Below are 25,000 nucleotides of genomic sequence, written 5' to 3' on the forward strand. Positions count from 1 at the left end.
TAACTTTTGAACAGATAATGCTAGGGTTTTATATTTCACATTTGTATTTTTGTCGAGAAGGTCTTCCTTTGGGTATCAACATGTTTGATTTGCATTGGCGAAAAATTAACCTTCGCTATGTTACCCTACAGGGGCATCAGTGTCACGAACACAACTTGTTTTTTCTTTGAAACAAAATTACCAACCTATCTACCAAACTAATTTTTCGCTCTGAGTTGGAAAAGGGCAAACAAACATGATTTTTAAGATGACCTTTTTAAGGTTCATAAACCCTCTGCTCACTCATATGAAATTTTTATAACTTTCCAAAGGAAGTGTATATGCTGAATAAAATTCATACAATTAAAGCATGGCTTGCGGGACAAACTTTGACAAAAAATTCACTTAAACTTGACAAATTTATAAAAGAATAATAGACATGTGTGTCCTTAAGAGTTATCTCTCTTATCAGAGTATAATTGTACCTTAATATATATTTTCTCTTGAAAATCTTAAGAATAAAAAAACATAGAAAACGGAAGAATATGTACATCTAGCATTAACCTATATTAATTATTCCCCTGTAAACGAAGTTTCGGGGGTATATAGTTTTTGTCATGTCCATCCATCTGTCTAGCTGTCTGTCTGTTTGTCCGCCAAATATTTAACCTTGCCCATAACTTTTGATTTAGTAGAGCCATGATTTTCATATTTCACATGTGTATTTCTTGTGACAAGACCTTTCTTTGGGTACCACCAAATTTGACCTTTTAACCTTGACCTTGCAGTTTGATCCACTTTTACATGAAAATTTTAAACTTTTACTTTGGCCATATCTTTTGAACAGTAGAAACCAGTGTTATAACCACTATTGAAATGGGGACCACTATTGAAATAATGATATCAATAGTGGTTGACAGTGCATTTCAATAGCAAACATATTTAGTAACCACTATTGAAATGCGACCGCTATTGAAATAATTGTATCAATAGTGGTCGACAGTGCATTTCAATTGTAAACATAGTTAGAAACCACTATTGAAATACGACCACTATTGAAACAATTATATCAATAGTGGTTGAGAGTGCATTTCAATAATAAACATAGGTAATAACCACTATTTAAATACGACCACTATTGAAATAATTATTTCAATAGTGGGTGAGAGTGCATTTCAATATAATAACCAAACGTTTCAATCACTGTTGAAATACGAGTACTACAGAAATAATTATTTAATAGTGGGTGAGAGTGCATTTCATTATGGTAACCATAGGTTTCAACCACTATTGAAATACTACAAGTATTGGAAGAAAAGTTACACCACATCAGCAACTTTTGATATAATTATTTCAATTTATATTGGATTCTTTGTTCAATGCACAATTGAAATTAATGATTTAATCCATATTGAAATCTCGATTTCAAAAGTGATCATTATTTCAATAGTGGTTGCAACCTATGTTTGTTATTGAAATGAATCTTACCCACTATTGAAATAATTATTTCAATAGTAGTCGTATTTCAATAGTGGTTACTATCTATGTTTGTTATTGAAATGCACTGTCACACACTATTGAAATAATTATTTCAATAATGGTCGTATTTCAATAGTGCTTGCGACCTATGTTTGTTATTGAAATGCACTCTCAACCACTATTGATATAATTATTTCAATAGTGGTTGTATTTCAATAGTGGTTATTACCTATGTTTGTTATTGAAATGCATTCTCAACCACTATTTACATAATTATTTCAATAGTGGTTACTAATTATGTTTGTTATTGAAATGTGCTCTCAACCACTATTGATATTATTATTTCAATAGTGGTTACTAATTATGTTTGTTATTGAAATGTACTCTCAACCACTATTGATATAATTATTTTAACATTTTTCGTTATTTCAATAGTGGTTGCAACATAACAGGACATTTATACTTCACATATGTAGTTTTTGTTGAAAGAGCTTTCATTGGATATCAGCAACCTTAACCCGTTGACCTTGACCTTGTGGATTTCTGTACTTGTGAAAAAACTTTTACCTTGGCCGTAACTTTTGAACGGTTAGGGATCAGGCTTTCAGCCTTCATATCTGTAATCCTTGTAAGAAGACCCTTTATTGGATACCAAGAACTTTGACCCTTTGACCTTGTCCTTTGAGTTTGACCTACTTTTAAAAAAGCAAATCTTGACCATAACTTTTAAAGGTTTAGGGCTAGTGCTTTCATACTTTACATATTTAATCCTTGTGCCAAGACCTTTCATTTGATAATAAAAACTTGGAGTTTGACCTACTTTAAAAAAAATAACCTTAGTCATCACTTCTGAACGGGCTAGGGCTTCCATACTCTACACAAGTATTCTTTGTATCAAATCCTTTCATTGAATACTAATTACCTTGACCTTTTGATCTTGACCTTTGAGATTTTTGTACTTATTGAAAAAACTTCAACATTGGCCTACTTTCAAATTTGAAAAATGTTTTCCAGTAAGACTTCCATACTATGCTAAGTTGCCATACGGGGGCATCAGTGTTTCACAAAGAAATCTTGTTTTAAACAGGAACACTTCGAAGTCCTTAGTAAGAACAAGGTGAAGAAGCGTAAGTTAGCGGACTCAATGCCTCTGGAGGCCCTAATAAAGCGTCACGCTGGTGTCCTAGGTCTCAGTGCTCTAGTGGAAGCTTATCCTAACAAATGTACCCGAGTTCATGCCACAGATCCTAATGGACCTTTGTTACCATGTCAACGACCCTCAACCAATTCAGGTTAGTAGAAAAAACTTTCACTCAACAAATTCTGAAAGGTCACTTGAATCTTACACTCATGTCAACAAATTCAGATCATTACGTAAACTCAGCCAGTTTAGGTCAGTAGAACACTATTCAATGTTTTACTTAGCTATTGAATTGTCAGTTAATGGTAACATATCGGTTTTAAAATGTATCTAAACCAATCAGATTTTAGTATTTAGCATTAACTAATAATGGTGTTATTATTTTTTTTTTTGCAGAGGACTGTGAAGAAAACTCTATAAACTTCCGTAGAACACACCAGGACAATTGTAGATTTCATAAGCACACGTAGTGTGTGCAATGGAATCCTAATTTCATGAATAACCTGAGATAAGATATGAATGTGTTCTCTCCGCTTGACTCGCCGCTAGGTGACGCTATGAATAGCCATATAAAAAGTCTCCCTATAGAAATTTACTCATTCTTCGAATTGGTGAGGGAGTACAACGTAAACCTTACATTGTAAGGAAAAACTCAAATGAAGTAAACTCTTAAGGATATCCGATCCTCAGCCAGGAAGGATAACTCCAAACATTGATATTTTATTTGAAATGCTACAAAATGAAGCTTGAAAATGAAATTTCTTCATGCAACAATTTTCATTTTATTCATCTTTACAAGATTCAAGATTTTTGGAAATCTTAGAAAAGGTCTTTTAAAAGTTGACATTTGTACCATATAAAAGGAAAAAAATTAATACAGTTTTAGAGCAATAAGATTTTCTTGAATCCAGACTTAGATACCAATGCTTATTAGCATGATATTAAATAAGAAGTGATCTGTGGTGTCTTGCAATGATAGCAAAAGCCTTTTACACTGAGTATTATACTATATTTGACGGAATTAGAAGACAAGAGATACCAAATAAGTATAAAAATCATGACAATCTCTCTGAATGCCTGGATACCTATCGTTTTTTAACCTAAAATATATTTGTTGATCAATTTGCAATTAGAAAATGCATCGCTGATATTCCAATTCGCTTTTTCTACAAAAATATCGGAGATTTTACAATTTTCCCTATATAATATGATTAACTTTAATCTTTAACTTTAAAGAAATACTGTGGATAAATTAACATAACTTTGTGGATTCAGAGATACTTTTATGAGTATTTTTGATTACATAACTGCTAATTTTACAAACCTGAGGATCGGACTACCTTAAATTGATTTATTCAATTACAATTATATTCAACAAAAATCTCTTTCTTCTTTATAATTGTCCAGTCTTCTTATAATCTGAAAAATATCAGGTAGTGATGAGTTAATATCAAACAATGATATAACCAATGCAATACAAAAACAAAAAAGGTAACGGGAAGGGTGGGTGGGAACACTTTCATATCTTATCTCAGGTTATTCATGAAATTAGGATTCCATTGCACACACTACGTGTGCTTATGAAATCTACAATTTCATTTCATAACCTTCGATAAGATACTTAGCGTTCTTTTAAAGCCCTTATTATTACCTTTTCAATACTGAATTTTGAAAGCTCGACTTGTGTACTGGTTTACAATAAAACCTGGCAAAGGTACACTCCTTTGCCCAATGAGCTTGTTGCATAATTTCAGAAACAGAAACTCCTGCCAAATAAGCTTTTGATACTGAAGCTGACCTAGTGAAATGAGCTTTAAACTGGTCAGTGTTAATACCAGCTTCAGCCGTTATGGTTTTTAACCATCTAGAAATAGAACTAGTTGTCACTGGGTGATGTGGTTTTACATAACTCAGTAACAACCAGGATCTGTCTATGTTGTCTGAAACATCTCTAAAATCAACTGTTCTTTCTATATAAGATCTAATACATTCTACCACACATAAAGTGTTCGTCTCAAAAGCATTGAATACAATTGAATGTAAAGGATTCCCTGGCTTGCAAGTCTTTGTAGGTTTAGACAATTTAAATGAAATGCAATCACAAGAATCTATCATGAAATTCACATTCAACTGGTTAAGTTCTGCCAGCTGAGGTCAGAGCAAGTAATGCCACTAATTTACAAGTTAACTTTTTCAGACAAAGGCTTCTGTTATCACCTAAGTTATCAATAAACTTGAGTAAAATGTCTACATCCCAAGATTCTTGATATCTTGGTTTTGGGGTTCTCATATTGAAAATAGCTCTCATATGAGTAACAATTAAAGGATGTTGACCTACACGTTGACCCTCTACAAGGGCATGGTTTTTGGAAATTGAAGATCTGTAGGTATTAATTGTCCTGCACTGCTTGTTCTCATTGTACAAAACAGTTAAAAACTCTAGAATAGGTTTCAGAGGGGAGTGAATTGGATCAAATGATTTTGAACCACACCAGTCAACCCACTTTCCCCAGGCACTTTTGTAAGCTGCTCTAGTTCCTGGTCTCCATGCTTGGGAGCGTAAAGAGTCAGCTTCTCTAGAAAGAGACCTTGTTTGTGTGTGTTCCCCGAAACCATCCATGCAGCTAGATGAAGGGATTTGTCTGAAGTGAGAGGATGAGGTAAGCCCGTTGGAGATGTTAACAGACTGGGATATGGTGGAAGAAGGACTGGGTTGTGAATCAACATTTCTAACAGAAGAGGATACCATGGTTGAGCTTCAAAACTGGTGCTATCAGTACTACTGTTTCTATCTGTTCCTCCCTTATCTTCCCTAAACATTTGCTTATCTGACTGAAGGGGGGAAAAATGTAAGCTTTCATTCCCTTCCAAGAATGTAGAAAAGCATTGATCCCCTTGGCCCCTGGGTCTCCTTTCCAACTGAAATATTGAGGAAGTTGATGGTTTAGACGAGAGGCAAAAAGGTATACTTTGCACCACCACAGAAGATTCATAATTTGATTGAAAATTGGTTTGTCTAACATCCAATCCCCTGAATCTTGTTGATTTCTTGACTCCCAGTCTGCTTTTGTGTTCAGAGAACCGGGAATAAATTCTGCTATTAGTGAGATTTGATTTACTTGGCACCAATCCCATATTTGTTTTACCAGATAATTTAGTAATACAGATTTTGTTCCGCCCAATCTTTTTATGTGTGCTACAGCTGTTATATTGTCTATTTTTATTAAAATTTGAATATTGTCTGGTTTTATTATGGGTCGATGTCCCCCGTCTTTCTTTGGGACTGTAAACATGTTGCTGACAAATTGATCTTGATGGGGAGTAATTCTTACTACTGCATCTTTCTGTAGCAAACTTGTTATTTCTTCTTGAAGAATGTTTTCTTGTTCTGAGCTTAAAACTGGGGGCTGAGGAATTTTTTCTTGAACTCGATGACTTATCCAATCTAAAGAAACTCCCTGAACTGTTCTTAGAATTGTTAGATCTTTTGTTATTCTTTGCCAATTGTTTATGAAATACTTTAGCCTCCCCCCAACAGGGATTACATTTTTTTGATCTACCAACTGCAGATTTAAACCCAGAATTTCCGGAAAAATCTCTGATTTTTGTAGAACTACTACAGAAAATGAGCTTAACGCTTCTTCTGCATAAGTAAGAGTTCTTCCCCTTTCTAAATTTTGAGGTATATTGTCCATACCTGTCTGACGTCTTTCTGTAATTCTGGTTAGGGCTGTTGAACCTGTATCTTTGGCCCTCCGAAAATCTGCCGGAGGGCCCATCTTGAAAGGGCCGTCTGAACCCTTGCTTATTCCCGTAGCTGGTATAGGAAGTAGAAGGTCGATTGTAAAAAGTCGACTTCTTTCTTTTCTTTTTTTCTGGCTGAAAGCATCAGCTACCTCGCTAGCCTCTTTTCTTCTTTTCCCTGTCTTTTTTAAGATTTTTATAAATTTATCACCAAACAGTTTACTCCTGCTTGTTTCTAAAGCTTCTGAATTTTCATCCAAAATGGTCTTAGCTTTCTTATAATGTCCCGTTATTTTCACCGTGGCGTCCTTTCTGTGATGATCAACTGCCACACTCGCCTGGCCCAGTAAACAAACCGATTGTTCCAGTAAAGAGCACATGTGGGTGACATCTACATTATCTATTTCATGAGATTCCACGGAAGCAGACCGTAAATTTTCCAAAGTACGCCACAACTTGGAAAGTGGTCCCATAGTTTTGTAAATTCTCGACTGAATATTTTGTGCCCCTTTGTCAGCTCCTTTATCAAACTGTTTGATTTTCTTTTCCAGTAAAGGACTGACAAAAGAATCTAATTTTTTCACTTTGAAAAGATCACCTGCATCGGGTATTGGATACTTGTCCAAGATCTTAGTTTTCAGGGTTTCGTCACTGAAATATTTATTAAAGAATGGATGACAAAACTGTTTCAACTCATCGTCAAATTTTTCTCCTTTTACATCGTTATTAATGTCAAATCTTTCGTAAACTTCAATCGTTTCTGACGTTACACTTCTTTTTGGTTTAGAGGTGCTACTTTCGTTTTCTCTACTTCCAGTGTTGGAATTAATGGATTCCGAACCCGACTTCTGTGACTTACGAGATTAAGCTCTAGAATCACTGCTACTCCTAGAACCGTCAGAACTTGAAGAATCTGAACTGGAGCCAGAACTCGAAGTAGAGTGTCTCCTTTTCTTCGCTCTACTCTTACTATGAGTTTGAGCTTTTGTGTGCCCACTACTAGGGTTTTCACCTTTATCAAAATGGCAACCATCATGTCGAAAAACGTGTTCTTTTGAATTCGCCGGCGAACTCGACCTAGAACGCCTAGTTTGCTCTCTCGACCAGTTAGAGAAGGACATGAAACTGTCTGGTATGCTCAACACATCCGAATGTTTCCTCATAAAACCAAGGTCGAGGGGAAAAAAAACGTAACAATGAACACGGGCACCACGAAGTGTAGTGGACTGTAACAATTCCAGGTAAGTGTAACTCACGAGCCAAATCAAAGAATGAGTAAATTTCTATAGGGAGACACCTAGCGGCGAGTCAAGCGGAGAGAACACTAAGTGTCTTATCGAAGGTTATGAAATGAAATTGGCATGATCACAAACAAATGTTTACAGACGATCAACTTGTCATATTAACTGATATTCTAGTGTCCCCTACTTACTACGCTTGACGACGGATCAGTTCTCAGAAATATTACAAACCAATGAGTAGGACCGAACCAGGAACAGCTCAGTCAGGGTAGTGCAGACCAGAGTTATCTCCCCCATTAACAGGGTCGCAAAATTCAGCAGCGTCCATCCCATTTCACAGATTTTGTTACACATAATCAGTGATTTTTAGGTCACCTGAGTAAACTCAGGTGACCTATTGCTATCACTTTTCGTCCGTCGTCGTTCGTCGTGCGTTAACATTTGAACATTTTCAGCTTCTTCTCTGAAACCACTGAACCAATTTCAACCAAATTTGGCATATAGCATCTATGGGTTAAGGGGAACAAAAATTGTGAATTTCATGGTCCCTGCCCCCCTGGGGCCTGAAGGGTGGGGCAAAAACCACTAAAATTAGTGCAATCTTTAAAAATCTCCTTCTTTACTCCTGGACATCAAGCAGTCAAACTGTTTGCATGATTGTAATCAGCATTGAGTCCTCCACCAAAATTGTGAAATTCATGGCCCGGGGTCATGAGTTCTAGTGCTGGGGCGGGGCTAAATAAGTATATAGTGAAAATGCATTATTTCTTTGAAAATCTTCTTCTCTGTTACTGGATATTAAATAAACCTACTAAGTACATATGATGAGCAAGAGTGCCTCTATCAAAATTGTGAATTTTATGGCCCCAGGGTCAGGGGTTCTGGTGTTAGGGAGGGGCTCTGTAGATTATAATAGTGAAATTACATGAATTCTTTGAAAATCTTCTTCTCTGCTCCTGGGTATTAAATAAACTAACAAAGTGCATAGTTATAATGAGCAAGAGTGCCTCTACCAAAATTGCGAATTTTATGGCCCCAGGGTCAGGGGTTCTGGTGTAAGAGGGGGGGGGGGGCTCTATAGATTATAGAGTGAAAATACACGGATTCTTTGAAAATCTTCTTCTCTGCTCCTGGGTATTAAATAAACTAACTAAATGCATAGTTATGATGAGCAAGAGTGCATGTCTCTACCAAAATTGTGAATTTTATGGCCCCAGAGTCAGGGGTTCTGGTGTTAGGGTGGGGCTCTATAGATTATATAGTGAAATTACATGAATTCTTTGAAAATCTTCTTCTCTGCTCCTGGGTATTATACAAAACTAACTAAGTGCATAGTTATGATGAGCAAGAGTGCCTCTACCAAAATCTTGAATTTTATGGCCCCAGGATCAGGGGTTCTGGTGTAAGAGGGGGGGGGGGCTCTATAGATTATATAGTGAAAATACATGAATTCTTTGAAATAAAATTCTTTTCTGCTCCTAGGAGTGAAATAAACTAATTACATAGTTATGATGAGCAAGAATACCTCTTCCAAAATTGTGAATTTTATTACCCTAGGGCCAGGGGTTCCAGTGATAGGGCGGGGCTCTGTATGACATGTTAATTGCTTATCAAGCTGGGTAATTTTTTAATCAATATCTTTAAAATAAGAAATAGCAAATTATGCAATGTTAAACAAAGAAACAAATAAATACAAAAGAGTAATAATGTTTATATTCTAGTAAAAAAAAAACAACAAAAACTTATATTTACAGTATGTTGATTATATATGTTGTATAATCCCCAACTGCTGTAACATCATTTATCTTTTGTTAGTTGCTGCTATCAATTTTGAATTTCTTCTTGTGTTTTTCTTATTACTTGTATGCCCTGATGGGCCCCAAATTGGTATTAATAAATCTTATCTAGGAATAGGAATCTCCCATCGGTGCTTATATCACTGATTTTTATAGAATGACTCACTTCCGTATTCGGTGAGGATCGAAGAAACTCATCATCAGGAACTAATTCAGGAAAACCCAACAGACATTATAAATTCTCCTCTCAATGAAAGGACACTCAACATAAACAGAGGCAATTATATGCGCGTGTGTGCATGAATGTGAAATGAACTCCTCACGAGCATCATTACATGTAAAAGAGGGAGTGTCATGCAGACACTTTTAAATTGCCGATACAGACGAGCTATTGTAGGAGATGAAGTTATTGGAAAAAGGAGGATTCTAACTAATCCAATTCTTTGTCTGCTAGACAGAAAATCAACAAGATATCAGTTATCAAAACAAAGCGATAGCATACCAAGAATATAGGGAAAATACATTAAATCTTTGAAAGTTTTCTTTTCTGCTCCTTGGTGTTAAGCAGATGAACTACCTACATAGTTATGATGAGCAAAGGTCATAATCTTCCAGAATTGTGAATTTCAAGGCCTCAGGGTCAGGAATACCATAAAGGAGCGGGGGGCTGTACTTGTATACTGAAACTGGATGAATTGTTTGAAATCTGCTCCTTGGTATTAATCAAATATTTTTGAAAAGCAAGGGTGCCTTTTCAAAAATTGTGCAATGTGTGGATCTAAGGCTTAGGGTCAGGGGTTCATGTGTGATTGGGGCATTACTGATCATGCTGAATATTACTGATTACTTGAAATGCATTTTTTGTTCCCCTACCCTGCCAATGGGTATTAAGTAAACAAACTAAGCAACTGCTAAGTGTATTGTTATGATGATCAATGGTGCCTCTTTCAACATTGTGAATGCCATAACATCTGGATTAAAACATGAATCAAATTCAATCACTGGAAAGTTGTTGCATAATACTCAGGTGACCTATAAGGCCCATGGGCCTCTTGTTATTATTCCTCCTCCTATATAGTTTGACCATTTTAGTTATGTGTTAGGGTTTTTTCATACAATGTATTTAATGTATATCATTAATACAATATTTATTTGCATTTTGTTAAGGTAATCAAGTAAATATATGAACTCTGATCACAGTTTATGGATTTAGCTTTGTGCAAGTCTTAATTGGTTAAAGGGAAATAACAGAAATAACCTGTTTTGGAGATAGCTAAAAAGATTTTTTTTTTTGCAAACTTCTTTTAATCTGTGTTTTTTGTTACCTCACAATATCCTTGCATAAATGAAGGCAATTTTTGATTGATTGTTTGATACTATCGGAGGCACTTGATATAGGTAGGTACAGTTACCTGTATTTAATTTCAGAAATAGTATGGTATTTTAAAACTAAACCGTTTCCAAGAAATAATTTTATATAGACAGGTAAGGATGCAGTGCCAAAGTCATTAGTCATTTGACAAAAGGCATAAAATCTATCGGAGAAAAATGTTCTTCAAGTATTAAAACATATGCATTTCCCTAGAATCCAAGATGTAAATCTATCGGAGAACAATGTTCTTAAAAGTTGTAAATTTAGTACAGCCATAATGTTTTTCGTGCTAGGGGGTAAATTTAGGTTTGCATATCACTGCATTAAATTGTTCAGGATCCATGTAATTACATTTTAATGCATTAGCATGAACATTTACTGATATTTTTAATGAACAGATAAACATGAATGTGTCGAGACCATATGTCGGTTTAGAAACACAATGTTACGATAAAAAGGTATAGAGACCATTTGAAAAATTCTAAATCTATAAAATTTCATGTACCTGTATGAAAAGTTTTTATTAAAAGTTCGCATTTCATGAACCTATATTAAAGAGGACTGTGTTATAATCCATGGGTTTTGATTTAAATTATTCCCGATGTGATACAATTAGTTTTTCATTATATCATTAACAAATTATTTTACCATAATAATATGAATCTTTGTCATGTTTTCATAAAAAAATGTGGATTTAAATAAAAATTACGCTTTCATGCAAAAACAATTCGAATCAAATATATATGATCATATTTTGAAATATCCTTACTGACATCTTCATCCTATACATGACTGTACAATGTAAAATTAAAATATGAAAGAGTTGAACAGACACTTGCTGAAAATTACAAAAAAAAGGTTAGGAAGTCCAGCATTACATAACATTACATAAATCTTAATATCATTTTTATGTTCCATCAAGGCATGGTTGACAATTCTTCAAAAATATATGTTGTTGAATATCATGCTCATAGCAATTCCTATGAAGCGTCACTTATAGAGATTATACAAGGACTTCCAATAAAATTATATTGTCCAATCCGATGACAGAACAACAAAACATGCTGGTTTACTCCGTTTACATTGTATCGCAGACACGTGGTTTACGTCAATTTTACCTGTTACCCTTTTCTACATTTCAAACTTTTATAATGGTCAGTCAATGCTGTTTATACTAATTAATACGCATGGATTTTCAGCATTTACGGTTTTTAGGACAAGAAATGCACATGAAACTTGCATGAATTCACGGATACTCGGGAATACGTGTAGACCTAGCGAATTGCTCACCACGCTACAAAAGTTTAAACTAATGCATATCATGTATATTCTATCCATTGTTTGTAACTGTATATAAATTTTTCTGTGGTCTCGGAAATGGTACATATGTAGATCCGTGTCTAATCTGTGACTCAAAGGCATAAAAAAATATCGGAAAGCAGTAAAATTCCAAGCATGATTCCATAGTATTTTTGTGGTACTCACTTGTAACGAATTTCATTTAGCTGATTGGTCAGTTAGAAAGTATCGCCTGTGCTCGATTAGCATATGAATTCTTTTTACGTCAGAAAATGTAGTTCCGTCGATCTGTTTGTAATGGGAAAGGTCAACTAGATTTTACAGTTTTTTAGGTCACCTGAGTAAACTCAGGTGACCTATTGCTATCTGTTTTCGTCCGTCGTCGTGCGTCGTGCGTTAACATTTGAACATTTTCAGCTTCTTCTCTGAACACACTGAACCAATTTCAACCAAATTTGGCACAAAGCATCTATGGGTGAAGGGGAACAAATATTGTGAATTTCATGATCCCCGCCCCCCCCCCCCCCCTGGGGCCTGAGGGGTGGGGCCAAAACCACTAAAATTAATGTAATCTTTAAAAATCTTCTTCTTTACTCCTGGACATCAAGCAGTCAAACTGTTTGCATGATTGTAATCAGCATTGAGTCCTCTACCAAAATTGTGAAATTCATGGCCCTGGGGTTAGGGGTTCTAGTGCTAGGGCGGGGCTAAATAAGTAGGTAGTGAAAATGCATTATTTCTTTGAAAATCTTCTTCTCTGCTCCTGGGTATTAAATAAACCAGCTAAGAACATAGTTATGATGAGCAAGAGTGCCTCTACCAAAATTGTGAATTTTATGGCCCCAGGGTCAGGGGTTCTTGTTTTAGGGTGGGGCTCTAATGATTATATTTAGTGAAATGCATGAATTCTTTGAACATCTTATCCTTTGCTCCTGGTTAATATGATAATGATCTAATTACATATTTAAGGCCAGGATTTATTTTATTTTCAGTTTTGCAAACTCTCCGCTCAAGGTTTTGAATTTTCAGAAAAAAATAAAACAATTTTTTTCTTTCCGATGTCAAATTTGAGTCGGGATCGAGATTTCAAATTTACGAACTCGCACTTCCGGTTTTTAACGATGAAACGGCGGGTAAAGAAAGCTAGCTTGGTTTAGTGTAAAATTCATCGATAAGAGTGCCATTCAAAACGTTTCACCTGTTCAAAAGACAAATAAAATGCTGACGACTTTGTTGCACAATGACATGCTGGTGAGATAATTATGTATTCGTTTCAAAAGTAACTGTAAATTATTTTCTGCCCCCAGGTTTTAAACTTCTCGTGGTAGCTATTGCATATTGCCAGCGACATTGTTAAGGTCTCTGTTATAGCTTACAGTCTAAGCATCATTCTTCAGAAAAGGGTGGCTTATGCATCAGATGTAATGAATAAAACTATGGGAGAAGTTAAGTCCATAATGTCTACACATTGACCTAACACATATTAAAAAAAATGAAGATATATTGAAAGACTTTTAAAGAATTGATTTTTTAAAAATATATTTTGATCAACATCACACAAGTTATATAACTGGCCCAAACTGGCAGATGATGAAATAAGCAATTAAATGTTCTACTTTCCTATTTGTAAGCATGTGTCCAGTGGTAAGGAGCCTATTGGGAAAAGACTGTAAAAATGTTAATAATTGAGTTATCAAAAAAAATTTATTTCCTTCTCCTGTGGGACTTTTTTATTCTCATGTTCATAACTAAACCTAAATATAAAAAAAATGCTGGCCTTATAATGAAGAAAGGGGCCTCTTTCAAAATAGATAATTTCAGGGCCGCTGGGTCAGGGGTACCAGGGGGGTACTTTGACTAAAAATAAATTAATGCTTTGAAATCTGCGCTTTCATAACCAATGGTGCCTCTTTCAAAATTTGTGAATTTCATGGCTTTTGGATTAAAACACGAACCAAATGCAATCGCTGGAAAGTTGTTACATGATACTCAGGTGACCTATAAGGCCCGTGGGCCTCTTGTTTAAAAAATAGCATGTGAGCGCAGTTAGGTACAATTTTCTCCTTTCACATATAGGTAGATTTCAATGAAATACAGTGACCAGCCAAAGGCGAAAATTGTACCTATCTGCGCTCGTATATTTTAAGGGCTTCAAAGAGTGGGGCGGGGTTAAAATGCAATGGAAAATGAATTTAAACATGATACCCCTTACCCCAATTAAAGATCTATATCTTTCAATTCACGTTTCTATTTTTGTTAAAAATAGTATTCTATAAAGGTAAAATTTAGACATTTAATTTTTTTGTCAGTATACGAGGGGATGCAAGTCACCTCATCCTTTCCCAGTACTATGTTATCATTATAGGTAAAAAATTTTTATGAACAGAAAAGTTAAAAACATCAATCCCCTGTGTAAGTTACTTGGAAAATGAATTTTCCTGTGGGATGAGATTTCTAATTTGGTTCAGATTAAACAAAATAAAATGCTAATATTCTTTGTTTTTATTTACGTCCATCAATCAAATTTCGACTTGCAAAATTGTGTATCTTCAGTTTAATGACAAGAAATAACATTATTTCACACATTGAATGAATGGCGATTCGTTAAAAAGACCATCATACAAACTCATTTGTGCTACATTCATTAGAACCTCTTGGTCTCTTCAATTGTACTAAAAAAAATTAAACATGCAGGGCACATTTTTAACAAACAAACATCACAGATATGTTCGATGCGTCTTTTGTCTCTTAAGATTTTATTAGAATCGTAGTTGCAAATATTAAATGTAAATGCAAAACATTGAATAAAAATGACAATACATGTACATTGTGTACTTACATTTATGTAAATGACAATACACCTCTGCTGTACTTAAATTATTCTTCTTGTTTTTTAAGTCTGTTAGGGAAGGAAATAATATTCTGTGTTTGAATTTTCCTTTTTTATCATACAATCTTATGCAGTAATTAATACACGTAAACAGGTGTTGCAATTTTCATCTTCAATAAGAAGGTCTAGCTATGTAGCAACCGCTGATGATATTACGCCGATATTTCTATCATTAAGCGGCGACAAATATCTTGTAGAAATTACATACTAAAAAAAACTTACTGATGGAAAGAAATGGTCTGACTGCAAGCATGGGGTAGACTTTACTTTACCGGTCCCCAGATGCGCAAGATCTTCGCGCTCATTGGACTATGACGTAAATTTGACGTCACTCAACTGAAATGGGCTAAATTTGCACACTATTAGACTGATTAGGGTTAGTCTTGAACCCACCTGAGAGATTAGGGTCAGTCCTTGTACATTATTTGATTGATTAGGGTTAGTTTAGCATCTGCCCGGGAGATTTCGTCTAAACGTCTTGGTCCTTGCATACCACCCGATGGATTAGGGTTAGTAACTCGTTCTTTTACATAAGTTAAGAAATTCAGTTGTTTCTGTAATTTTTCTAAGATCATACATAATTCAGCTTTAAAGACATTTCTTTTGTTTGTTTACATGGAAGAATGGCTGAGTCTGAAACATTTGCCGCACATGCTTCATTCAGGATTATTCTCTGACAATTTTTTCTAAGAATAAACAATATTAATTTTTTTCGGAGAATGAGGTTAAAAACTACGTTTAAAAACGAAGTTTTAAACTACCTGGTAAACTTTTAACTGTAGAATTTGATTTTGAGGCTCAAAAGGTAAAAAAAAAAACATATTAAAATTTTTTTTCAATCGCTCACACGATCTCATATATAGTGAAGTCACCTTCGACGACACTACATTTTAGTACGTTTTTCTGGGGACAGATAAAGTCTTTCCGAAATATGGGCTTTGTGATAATTGAATGTTCTTGAAATTCACAGAACCAAAATAGGTCTTAAGTAAACCTGGTTCTTTTTAAACCTTAATCATCTCCATTTCAAATACACTGTAGAACAATTCTTACATAGGAAAAAATAAAACGCGATGTGACCGTGTTCCCCTTGTGTTGACCTATTCAAAAGGATTACCGAATATTCATAACATTTTGAAGAAAAGACAAAAAATTCTTGAAAATTCCGATCGCCTGAAACTCGCGTTCAAAAAGACCCCAATCGTTTCCTATAAAAGAAACAAAAATTTGAAAGACATTTTAGTGTATAAAAAACACAACAATTTATTTTTTAAAAAAGGAAATTTATGTGAGCCATGTGGTGCTAAAAAATGTATTTTGTCTAAATTTGTTGTGAAAACCAGCCAGTTTGAAGATAATAACGGATGCACTTTTCAAGTCAAAAATTATATTAATTGTAAATCAAGGAATGTTGTTTATGGAATTTTTTGTAAAAAGTGTGACAAAATAGTGTATGTGGGAGAAACTGGTGATAGTTTATATCAAAGACATGTGTTGAATTTGTCTTTAATTAGAAGAGAAACAAATGATCCTGTGGCTACTCATTTTAATTCAGATGTACATACAGTAGAAGATTATAATATAATAGGCATTGAAAAACTGTATAAGAATGACATTTACCGCAAATATAGAGAAAATCTTTGGAAGAAAAAGTTGAACACTTATATACCATTTGGTATTAACAAAAGGAAACACTTCTGTCTTTGAATTTGATTTATGAACATTTGTGTGACATTGTGATACTTATTTTTAGAGATATACTTTTATGTATACTTTAAAATCATCTTTTAAATATACCCCGTATTCTAGTATTTTATTCTGTATGATAAAAATTTTGATACACAAGTACAATTTTTGCTCTCACAATATTTTCAGATGTTTTTGGCGCAATTTTAGTGCATGACGTTGCCTCTCAATTTCTATGTTCATTGTGACGTCATAATACTGTTGAGTTGCTATGCATTTAAATAAACACGACTGATGAAGGCCGGTGACACGGCTGAAATATTTCGAAAAGTGTTTTAAAGTTTTTTATTGTATTGACAAAAAGAGACTTTGGATATATATATATATATATATATATATATATATATATATATATATATATATATATATATATATATATATATATATATATATATATATATATATATATATATATATATATATCAAAACGTAAACCAAATTTCATTTTTATTTCGTTTTAATACATAAAACATTTTTTCTTGCATTATCATTTAGCAAATGATCCAATTGTTATAAATATATTCTACGATTTCTTGGTAGTAAAAACGTAACAAAGGGAAGTAATCAAAAGTTGAACCCGCTTTTGATAGGTTAGTTTGGATATTGAATTTCGAAACTCGAATTTCAAATTTCGAATCTCGTATTTCGAAACTTGAATCTCGAATGAGCCTTCTGGGCTTTCGTAGTATTCAGTTGCTTTGTTACAAATTTTTAAAAGAAGTAATACATAATATTATAAAACAATTTTAAGGTCACATTTCCCATATTGGTCCTTGACATAGCTGAGGAGGTTCGCGAGAGCTATTATGTCGCAAATATTTCTCGCCGTGAACCGGTCCATAAAGTCTCTGGACTATTAACAACAGATCCAAAAAAGGCTTGATTGCAAAAATAAATCATCACAAACCAGTCTACCCATGGTAAATCGCTTAATGAAGTCGTTGCAAATAAAAGTTGATTTACAGTATATAAATGAAATTTTGAAAATAAATTCAGAATTTAAACTAGCAAAGCTTGGATAAATTAAAAATACTTTTAAAAATTGTATACAGTGTAGATATGCTCTATGTGAGGGGATATGCTGCTTTGTGGTGCCCTTGTATGAATGTTTCTTTATGGGGAAACATACAGTTTAACATGCATTATCTTAGAGTGACTTATAATCATAATTTTAAGATGAATCATTGTCATGTTTTACTGTAAAATGCTCAAAGATTTCACGTCAGATATTTGATTTTCCTCACTTCTTTCTTCCACACTTGAGCAACAAACAGATTGTCATTTGTATCTATACACAGTCCCCTGGGTTCACTCAGTCCACAGTCTATGTAACAGAGGAACTTTCCATCCTTGTCTATGATGTGGATAAAGTCATTCTTATAATCGGCTGTAAGGATGTGACTCTGACTGTCTGTAGTGATTCCTAGTGGACAGAATGGTTGGTTCTTTGGAACAGGAGTATGTCCAGTGTAACTGAATCTCAGTTTCCCGGCCTGATTGACCACCACTACTGCTTTAGCTCCCTCATCAGACGCACAGATATCCAGGTTCTTGTTCTCAGTAATGTATCTTAAATCATAAGAACTAGGTGAATAGAGAGGTTTACCTTTATTATCAAACTGAATGGTTTGTTTCTCTGAGGAGCCAGAGTAACAGACAACTTTTGTTTGTTTGTCATCATCACTGTCCATGATAACCAGGAGGTCACCAGAGGAGGTACTACAGACACCTTTAGGTCTCCAGTTCTGTAGTCTGATCACCTTCTCTATCTTCTCATTCTTCACAATGTTCACAGTTCTATCATTGTGATCAGTAAAAACTAGATCTCCACTTTTTGTCACTGCTATGTTAGATGGTCTGTTCTTTGACCTGGTTGTGATTGACTTGAGTAGTGATCCCTGATTGATGCTTAAGAGTTTCATGGTGTTGTCATTTCCACTTGTCCAGATTTCTTCATCATTCAAGCAGGCCACATTGTAAATGCTCAAGATATACCCAGTGTCTATGTTGGTGACTGTCTCTGGTTTATCAAGCAGCTGTTTGACTGCAGGAGAGAATCCAGCTTCTGGTGATTTCTGTGTTGTCTTCATACTGTAGCCATGTTTATCTGATGTTAAAGAACTTGAGGATAAGGCTCCAAATAGTGTACTAATTTCTTCTTCTTGGATTTTTCCTGGAATGAATTTGGGTAAAGATGGTATAATTTTGTGTGGAAGATTTCTGTATGTGTGTACATTGGACATGACACTTGATAGTTTTGACAAGTCATTGGTGTCTATTGCAGTTTCCATTGAATTAATTTCATATTTGATGATAGACATTGTTTTGTTTATTTCATCCAGATGTTTCTGTAGAGTTTGTAACTGTGTGTTTTTCATCTCAACAACTTCAGCTTTAAGTTTCTTGACAAGTTTGTCAATTTCTCTGTGCCAGTCCTCTCCATGTTTTGTTATGGCTGTTGAGAGATACCCATATTCCTTTTCTAACTGACTCATTCTGTTTTTTACATCAGAGGCAATATCTTGGTATGTGGGGAAAATTGTATCATTTAATTCATTTCTCTCTTTTGTAATCATGTCATTCTTTTCCCCCACAACTTGCAAGATTTTTGATAATTCATGTCCTAAATGTTGTTTGGATGCAAGGCAGCTAAGACAGACAGGAATGTCACATTGTTTACAGTACATTTCACATCGTTCTTTCTCATGAGATGTACATACAGGGTAGAGGGGAGTGAATTTCCTGGCCTGAAATTTAACGACTTTGTGGTCCTTGGATTCATCGGATATCATGTGTTTTCCTACACAAGCTGTACACAGCTTGACAAGACATGTATCACAGTGCATCTGTACCACAGCGGTCTCACACAGGTCACATCGCATCACATCCTGGGCACTGGTACGGGGGTCCATCATTAGGTTTTGTGACTAAAGCATAAAGAAATATAATTAAGAATAAGCTGCTTCACATTTGAGAGCAACATGCATTTTTTCTGACTCCAAAATCTACGTTTTGCCCGAGACCATTAGGCAGAGATATTCATGTACGTAAACAAGTTTTTATATTAATTATACAAGGTTCATTGAATATTTGTGGGAAGAAAAATGTGTTTGCATAATTAAACCTGCAGTATTGAATTTTTGATGACTTTCAGAATTGTTTTCAAATGCACAGTAATACTTAAATGTTTCTTACCTGACTTCAGTAATGGCGGCCGTCCTTAATCTAGCTCCAAGTGCAGCCTATCTCTATTTAACTCTGATCACATGACACACCTGTCAGGTGTTTATACTTCCTGGTCTGGAAGGAGATTTAAATACCTTAAAGTGCGCTTCCAAATGCATTATTTACTTTATATTGTCATGTGATGTTTTATAGCTCTTTTGATCTACTTGAACAGAAGGATTTATGCAATAGTATTCCATAATGGTGACTTTCGTTTGTCTGTTTGTGTGTAAACAATTCCTACAGTTTGGGGAAATGATTTCATTATACAATGTGATTTGGCACAAAAGTACACTACACTAAGATACGTAATTTTCTCGCTTATTATTTGATTTTGATAAATAAAGTTGCCAAAGTTTTTGAAAATTGAAATTTGTGTGAAACGCTATTCCTCCTACAGTTTTTGTCCAGTTTTTGTCCAATTTTAATATAACTCAGCACACATGTAGAATACACTTAAAAAGAACTTTTTATTCTTTTTTACTTTGATGAAAGGTGTTGCTATGATTTTTTAAAACTGAAATTTCTAAAATTCATAAAGTTCTTGCAAAAAACTATCCCTCCTACAACATGTACAGTATTAGTCTCAATTTAAATGAATTTGCTCACCAAAAGAAAAATAAACCACGGACTATTATTTTATTGCTATATATTGTTGTTGCACAGTTACAAGTCCAAGTGTATCTTTTCTGCTCCTTTGATTTCAATACAAACCAGTAGAGCCAACATCTTATTGTAGACTTCTGATTTCATTTTATTTTAAAGCAGTAGAATATTCCTTTGTGCATATTAAAATGTACATATATAAACATGTATTAATGTGTAATATGTATAAAAGAGCATTAATTTCTGCATGACCATACATGTTTTGGGTCTATGTTTGTGCAAATCAGAATTTTAAATTAATTGCATGCAACTGTGTAAAAAGAAAAAAAACTGAGTGTGACACTATTAAAAACTTGATGTAAGCAAACTTTTTTTGTGTTTTACAATACTATATGTAAAAGTTATTAATTGTATTTGTATTAAAGGTGAGGGAAATGGCAGCCATAACTTTAAGTGGATTGGTACATTGTGGATTTCTAGACATGGACAAAGATATGCTGGTTATTTCTGATTTTCTACATAGTCATAATATATATTCATCTTATTATTTGTTATCTCAGAATGTCAAATATGAAGTTTTGTGGTTAATATATGAGGGTTGTCCAAAAATTTCATGGACAATGATGTTTTTGTTAAAATAAATGGTTCTATATATATATTTAATGTATATCAAAATATTCCTCATGAAATTTAGGTTCCATTGTTGGCACGAAAAAGACCTTTCTTTGGGTACCACCAAATTTGACCTCTTGACCTTGGAGTTTGACACTTTTGCACTAAAATTTCAAACTTTAACTTTGGTCTTAACTCTTGAACAGTTGATGCTAAGAATGTCATATTTCACATATATTTGTGACAAGACCTTCCATAGGATACCAACAACTTTGACACTTTAGACCTTGACTTTTGATATTGACCTACTTTCAAAAAACTTAAACCTTGCCATGGTCATAACTTTTAAATGGCAGGCGCTAGGGATTTTATACTTCACATATGTAATTCTTTTGACAAATCTTTCGGATACTAACAACTTTGACCACGTCCTTGGATCTTCTTTTTAAAAACGTTAACCTTGGCAATAGCTTATGAATGGTTGGGGCTAGGGCTTTCATACTTCCTAAATGTTATCTTTGTGACAAGCCTTTCTTTGGAAACCAACAACCTTGACCCTTTGACCTTGACCCCGGAGATTGACCTACCTTTACAAAACTTTTACATTGGCTATAACTTTGAACAGGTGTTGCAAGGTTTTATATTTCACATTTGTATTTATATGTGAGAAGGCCTTCCTTTGGGTATCAACATGTTTGTTTGTTGCCCTAAGGGGTCTTCGGTGGTTCAAAAACACACCTTGTTTTTTTTCTTTGAAACAAAATTACCAACCTACCTACGAACCCATTGATTTAAGCTTATTTGGAAGAGGGCAAACAAACATTTTTAAGATGAACTTTTGTTTTATTTTCACTTGAAAATCTTCAGAATGAAAACAATATACCATGCAAACCGGGAAAATATGTCTATCTAGTTTTAAATTTTATATTACTTACAAACAGGAACACTTTGAAGTTCTGAGTAAGAACAAGGTGAAGAAGCGTAAGTTGGCGGACACGATGCCTCTGGAGGCCCTAATAAAGCGTCACGCTGGTGTCCTGGGTCTCATACTTTAGTGGAAGCTTATCCTTATAATGTACCCGAGTTCATGCCACAGATCCTAATGGACCTTAGTAACCATGTAAACGATCCTCAACCAATACAGGTCAGTAGATCTTTATGTTTGGCCAAAACATCCTTACACTCGTGACAACCAATTTAGGTCAGTTGAATCTTACACTCTTCTCAACAAATTCACACTTAAACTCAGCCAATTTAGGTCATTAGAACACTATTCAATGTGATACCTGTTGTCAAGTGTGTTGCTACAGCTGAGGGTAAACCAATCAGATTTTAGAATTTGAATATATGAAAGTATAATATTGGTAAACTCTGTTGGTTTTATTTTTTGCAGATGATTGTGAAGAAAACTCTATCAAACTTCCGTAGAACACACCACGACAATTGGCATGATCACAAACAAATATTTACAGACGATCAACTTGTCATATTAACTGATATTCTAGTGTCCCCTACTTACTACGCTTGACAACGGATCGGCTCCTAGAAATATTACAAACCAAGGTGTAAGGACCGAATTAGGAACAGCTCAGTCATGGTAGAACAGACCAGAGTTATCTCCCCCAGAAACAGGGTCGCAGAAGTCATCAGTGCCCATCGCATTTCAAGGATTTCGTTAGACATAATCAGTGATTTCATTATTCCTCCTCCCATATAGTTTGAGCATTTCAGTTATGTTTTAGTGTTTTTTCATACAATGTATTTGATGTGTATCATGAATACAATATTTATTTGCATTTTGTTAAGGTAATCAAGTAAACACATGAAGTCTGATCAGTTTTATGGATTAAGCAGCCAAAGTTGGTTATTATACTAAAAAGGATTTCGTATTAAAAAAAATTGTGCTTTGGCCGAAGTTGGTTATATGAAAATGTAGCTTTGTACAAATCTTAGTTGGTTCAAGGGAAATAATTTAGATATCTAATTTTGAGATTGCTAACAGAGATTTGTTGTGAGCTTTTTTTTAATCTGCATTTTCTAAACCTCAAAAAACTCTTGCATAAATGAAGACAATTTTTGATTGATTGATACTACACTGTATCACTTAAGATATGTAGGTACAGTTACATGTATTTATTTTCAGAAATAGTAAGGTGTTTTAAAACTAACCTTTTCAAATAAAATATTTTATATAGAGAGTAACTGTTAAGGATGCAGTGCCAAAGTCATTAGTCATTTGATGAAAGGCATCACATTAAATCTGTCAGGGAAAAATGTTCTTCAAGTCAACATAAGCATTTCCCTAGACTTCAAGGTGTAAAACTAGTACAGCCACAGTGTTTTGGGGTAAATATGAATTTAGGTTTGCATATCATTGCATTTAATTGTTCAGCATCCACGTAACTACATATTAGTGTATAAGCATGTACAATTACTGAAGTTTTTAATTACATGTTACAGATATACATGAATGCGGTGATACCAAAACCATATGTCAGGTTAAAATACCAAAAGGCATATTATCATGATAAAAAGGTATCGAGACGGACTGAAATATTCCCAATCTATAAAATTTCATGAAACTGTATGAAAAGTTTTTTTTTTTAAATTGCATTTCTTGAACCTATATTAAAAAGGACTGTGTTATCATAATCCGTGGGTTTTGATTTAAATTATTCCCGATGTGATACAATTAGTTTACAATTATGTCATTAACAAATTATTTTACCATAATGATGAGAATCCTTGTCATGTTTGCATTTATGAAAAAAAATATGGATTTAAAAAAAAATAAAAAGTATGCTTTCATGAAAATCGTTGTTGTAACTGCAAAAACAAATACAATTCCATAGTATTGATATTCTGAAATATCCTTATCAATATCTTCATCATATACATGACTGGTCAATTTGTAAAATTATTACAGGAAAGAGTGGAAGAGATACTTTTTGATGTTTTCTTTTAAATTATTTTTAGGAAGTCCAGCATACACATACAGTTACACGAATCAATATCATTGTGTTAGGAACACGTTTATGCTCCATGCATATGGTTGATAATCATTCAAAAACCATTTTGTGGAATTACTTCACATATAAGAAATACATATGAATTAAAAGAGTTTTCCCGCGTTTCGGAGAATAGCGGGAAAACATTGTATGATAGCAACGTGTTTGAATAGCTATGCGTAGTAATACAAGGCGGGCCATAGGAAGGCCAGTATATAAAGGGTCAGTGGCGTAAAGTTAAGGTCATTCTAAGCCAGTCTTTCTCAGTGCACGGAGCACTATTTTTCTCGGGCAGCATGGCGAACGACGACTACTACAACGAGTTTCGGAGATAATGGACTCCAAATTATCATCTTTCGAGCAGAGAATAACGAAACAGCAAAGACAACAGCATGAGCAACAGCTTTCTAAACTTCAAGCAGCAAACGACAGGGCTTTTGTCTTTAAACGAAAGGGAAACGAGGCTCAGTACAAATTTAACAACAGCATTAGTGACAAGCTGGTAGAGGCCAACACGGGTCTGAGCGAAGGGGAGCCAGAAGTAGCTTTTAATTGCATTTCCTCATGTATAGAGCTTATTCATCAGCGACAAAAATTAATTAAATTAGCAGACTCATCTAAGACGGGATGGCGCACCGTTCAAGACTACACGCAGCACGAATTAGCGTCTGACGAGGAGGATGAAAAACGAATTTTGAAGGCAGAAATAAGGGCCGAAAAGAAGTTAAAAGAGGAGCGGATCCAAAAGGCGAGAGCGGCCAGACGCATCAACCCATACCCGGAGAAGTCCAGCAGCGCACAAAATCAGACCAAGTCATACGAGGGCAGCAAAAAGTCGGGGACATGCTTTAAATGCGGTTTC

The 25,000-nt window shown here is 34.5% G+C and overlaps 3 protein-coding genes, 1 long non-coding RNA gene and 1 pseudogene across 4 annotated transcripts in view; 2 read left to right on the plus strand and 3 right to left on the minus strand.

Moving 5' to 3' along the window:
* LOC134283330 (proteasome activator complex subunit 4A-like) overlaps positions 1–25,000 on the plus strand; it is a 78,494-nt gene that overhangs the window by 12,190 nt on the left and 41,304 nt on the right. The window lies entirely within an intron of this gene.
* Positions 1–25,000, minus strand: part of LOC134283339 (uncharacterized) — a 128,746-nt gene that overhangs the window by 3,945 nt on the left and 99,801 nt on the right. The gene's annotated exons all lie outside the window — the stretch shown is intronic.
* On the minus strand, positions 5,051–7,618 carry LOC134283353 (uncharacterized; annotated as a pseudogene).
* On the minus strand, positions 17,381–19,931 carry LOC134283342 (uncharacterized). Its single transcript, XM_062765803.1, has 2 exons — positions 19,883–19,931; positions 17,381–19,614 (listed from the first exon to the last, which is right to left on the minus strand). Exon 2 carries the CDS (start codon positions 19,600–19,602, stop codon positions 17,905–17,907), a length of 1,698 nt encoding a protein of 565 aa, XP_062621787.1. The 5' UTR covers positions 19,603–19,614; positions 19,883–19,931; the 3' UTR covers positions 17,381–17,904.
* On the plus strand, positions 20,951–23,577 carry LOC134283350 (uncharacterized). The gene is made up of 3 exons (XR_009995461.1): positions 20,951–21,018; positions 22,072–22,274; positions 22,524–23,577. It is a non-coding gene; the product is annotated as an uncharacterized LOC134283350 (long non-coding RNA).

The sequence above is a fragment of the Saccostrea cucullata genome, unplaced genomic scaffold (genome assembly GCF_032062105.1).
Source record: "Saccostrea cucullata isolate Sc308-1 unplaced genomic scaffold, CSIRO_AGI_Scuc_v1 ctg1224, whole genome shotgun sequence".
In the NCBI taxonomy this organism is placed as follows: Eukaryota; Metazoa; Mollusca; class Bivalvia; order Ostreida; family Ostreidae; genus Saccostrea; species Saccostrea cuccullata.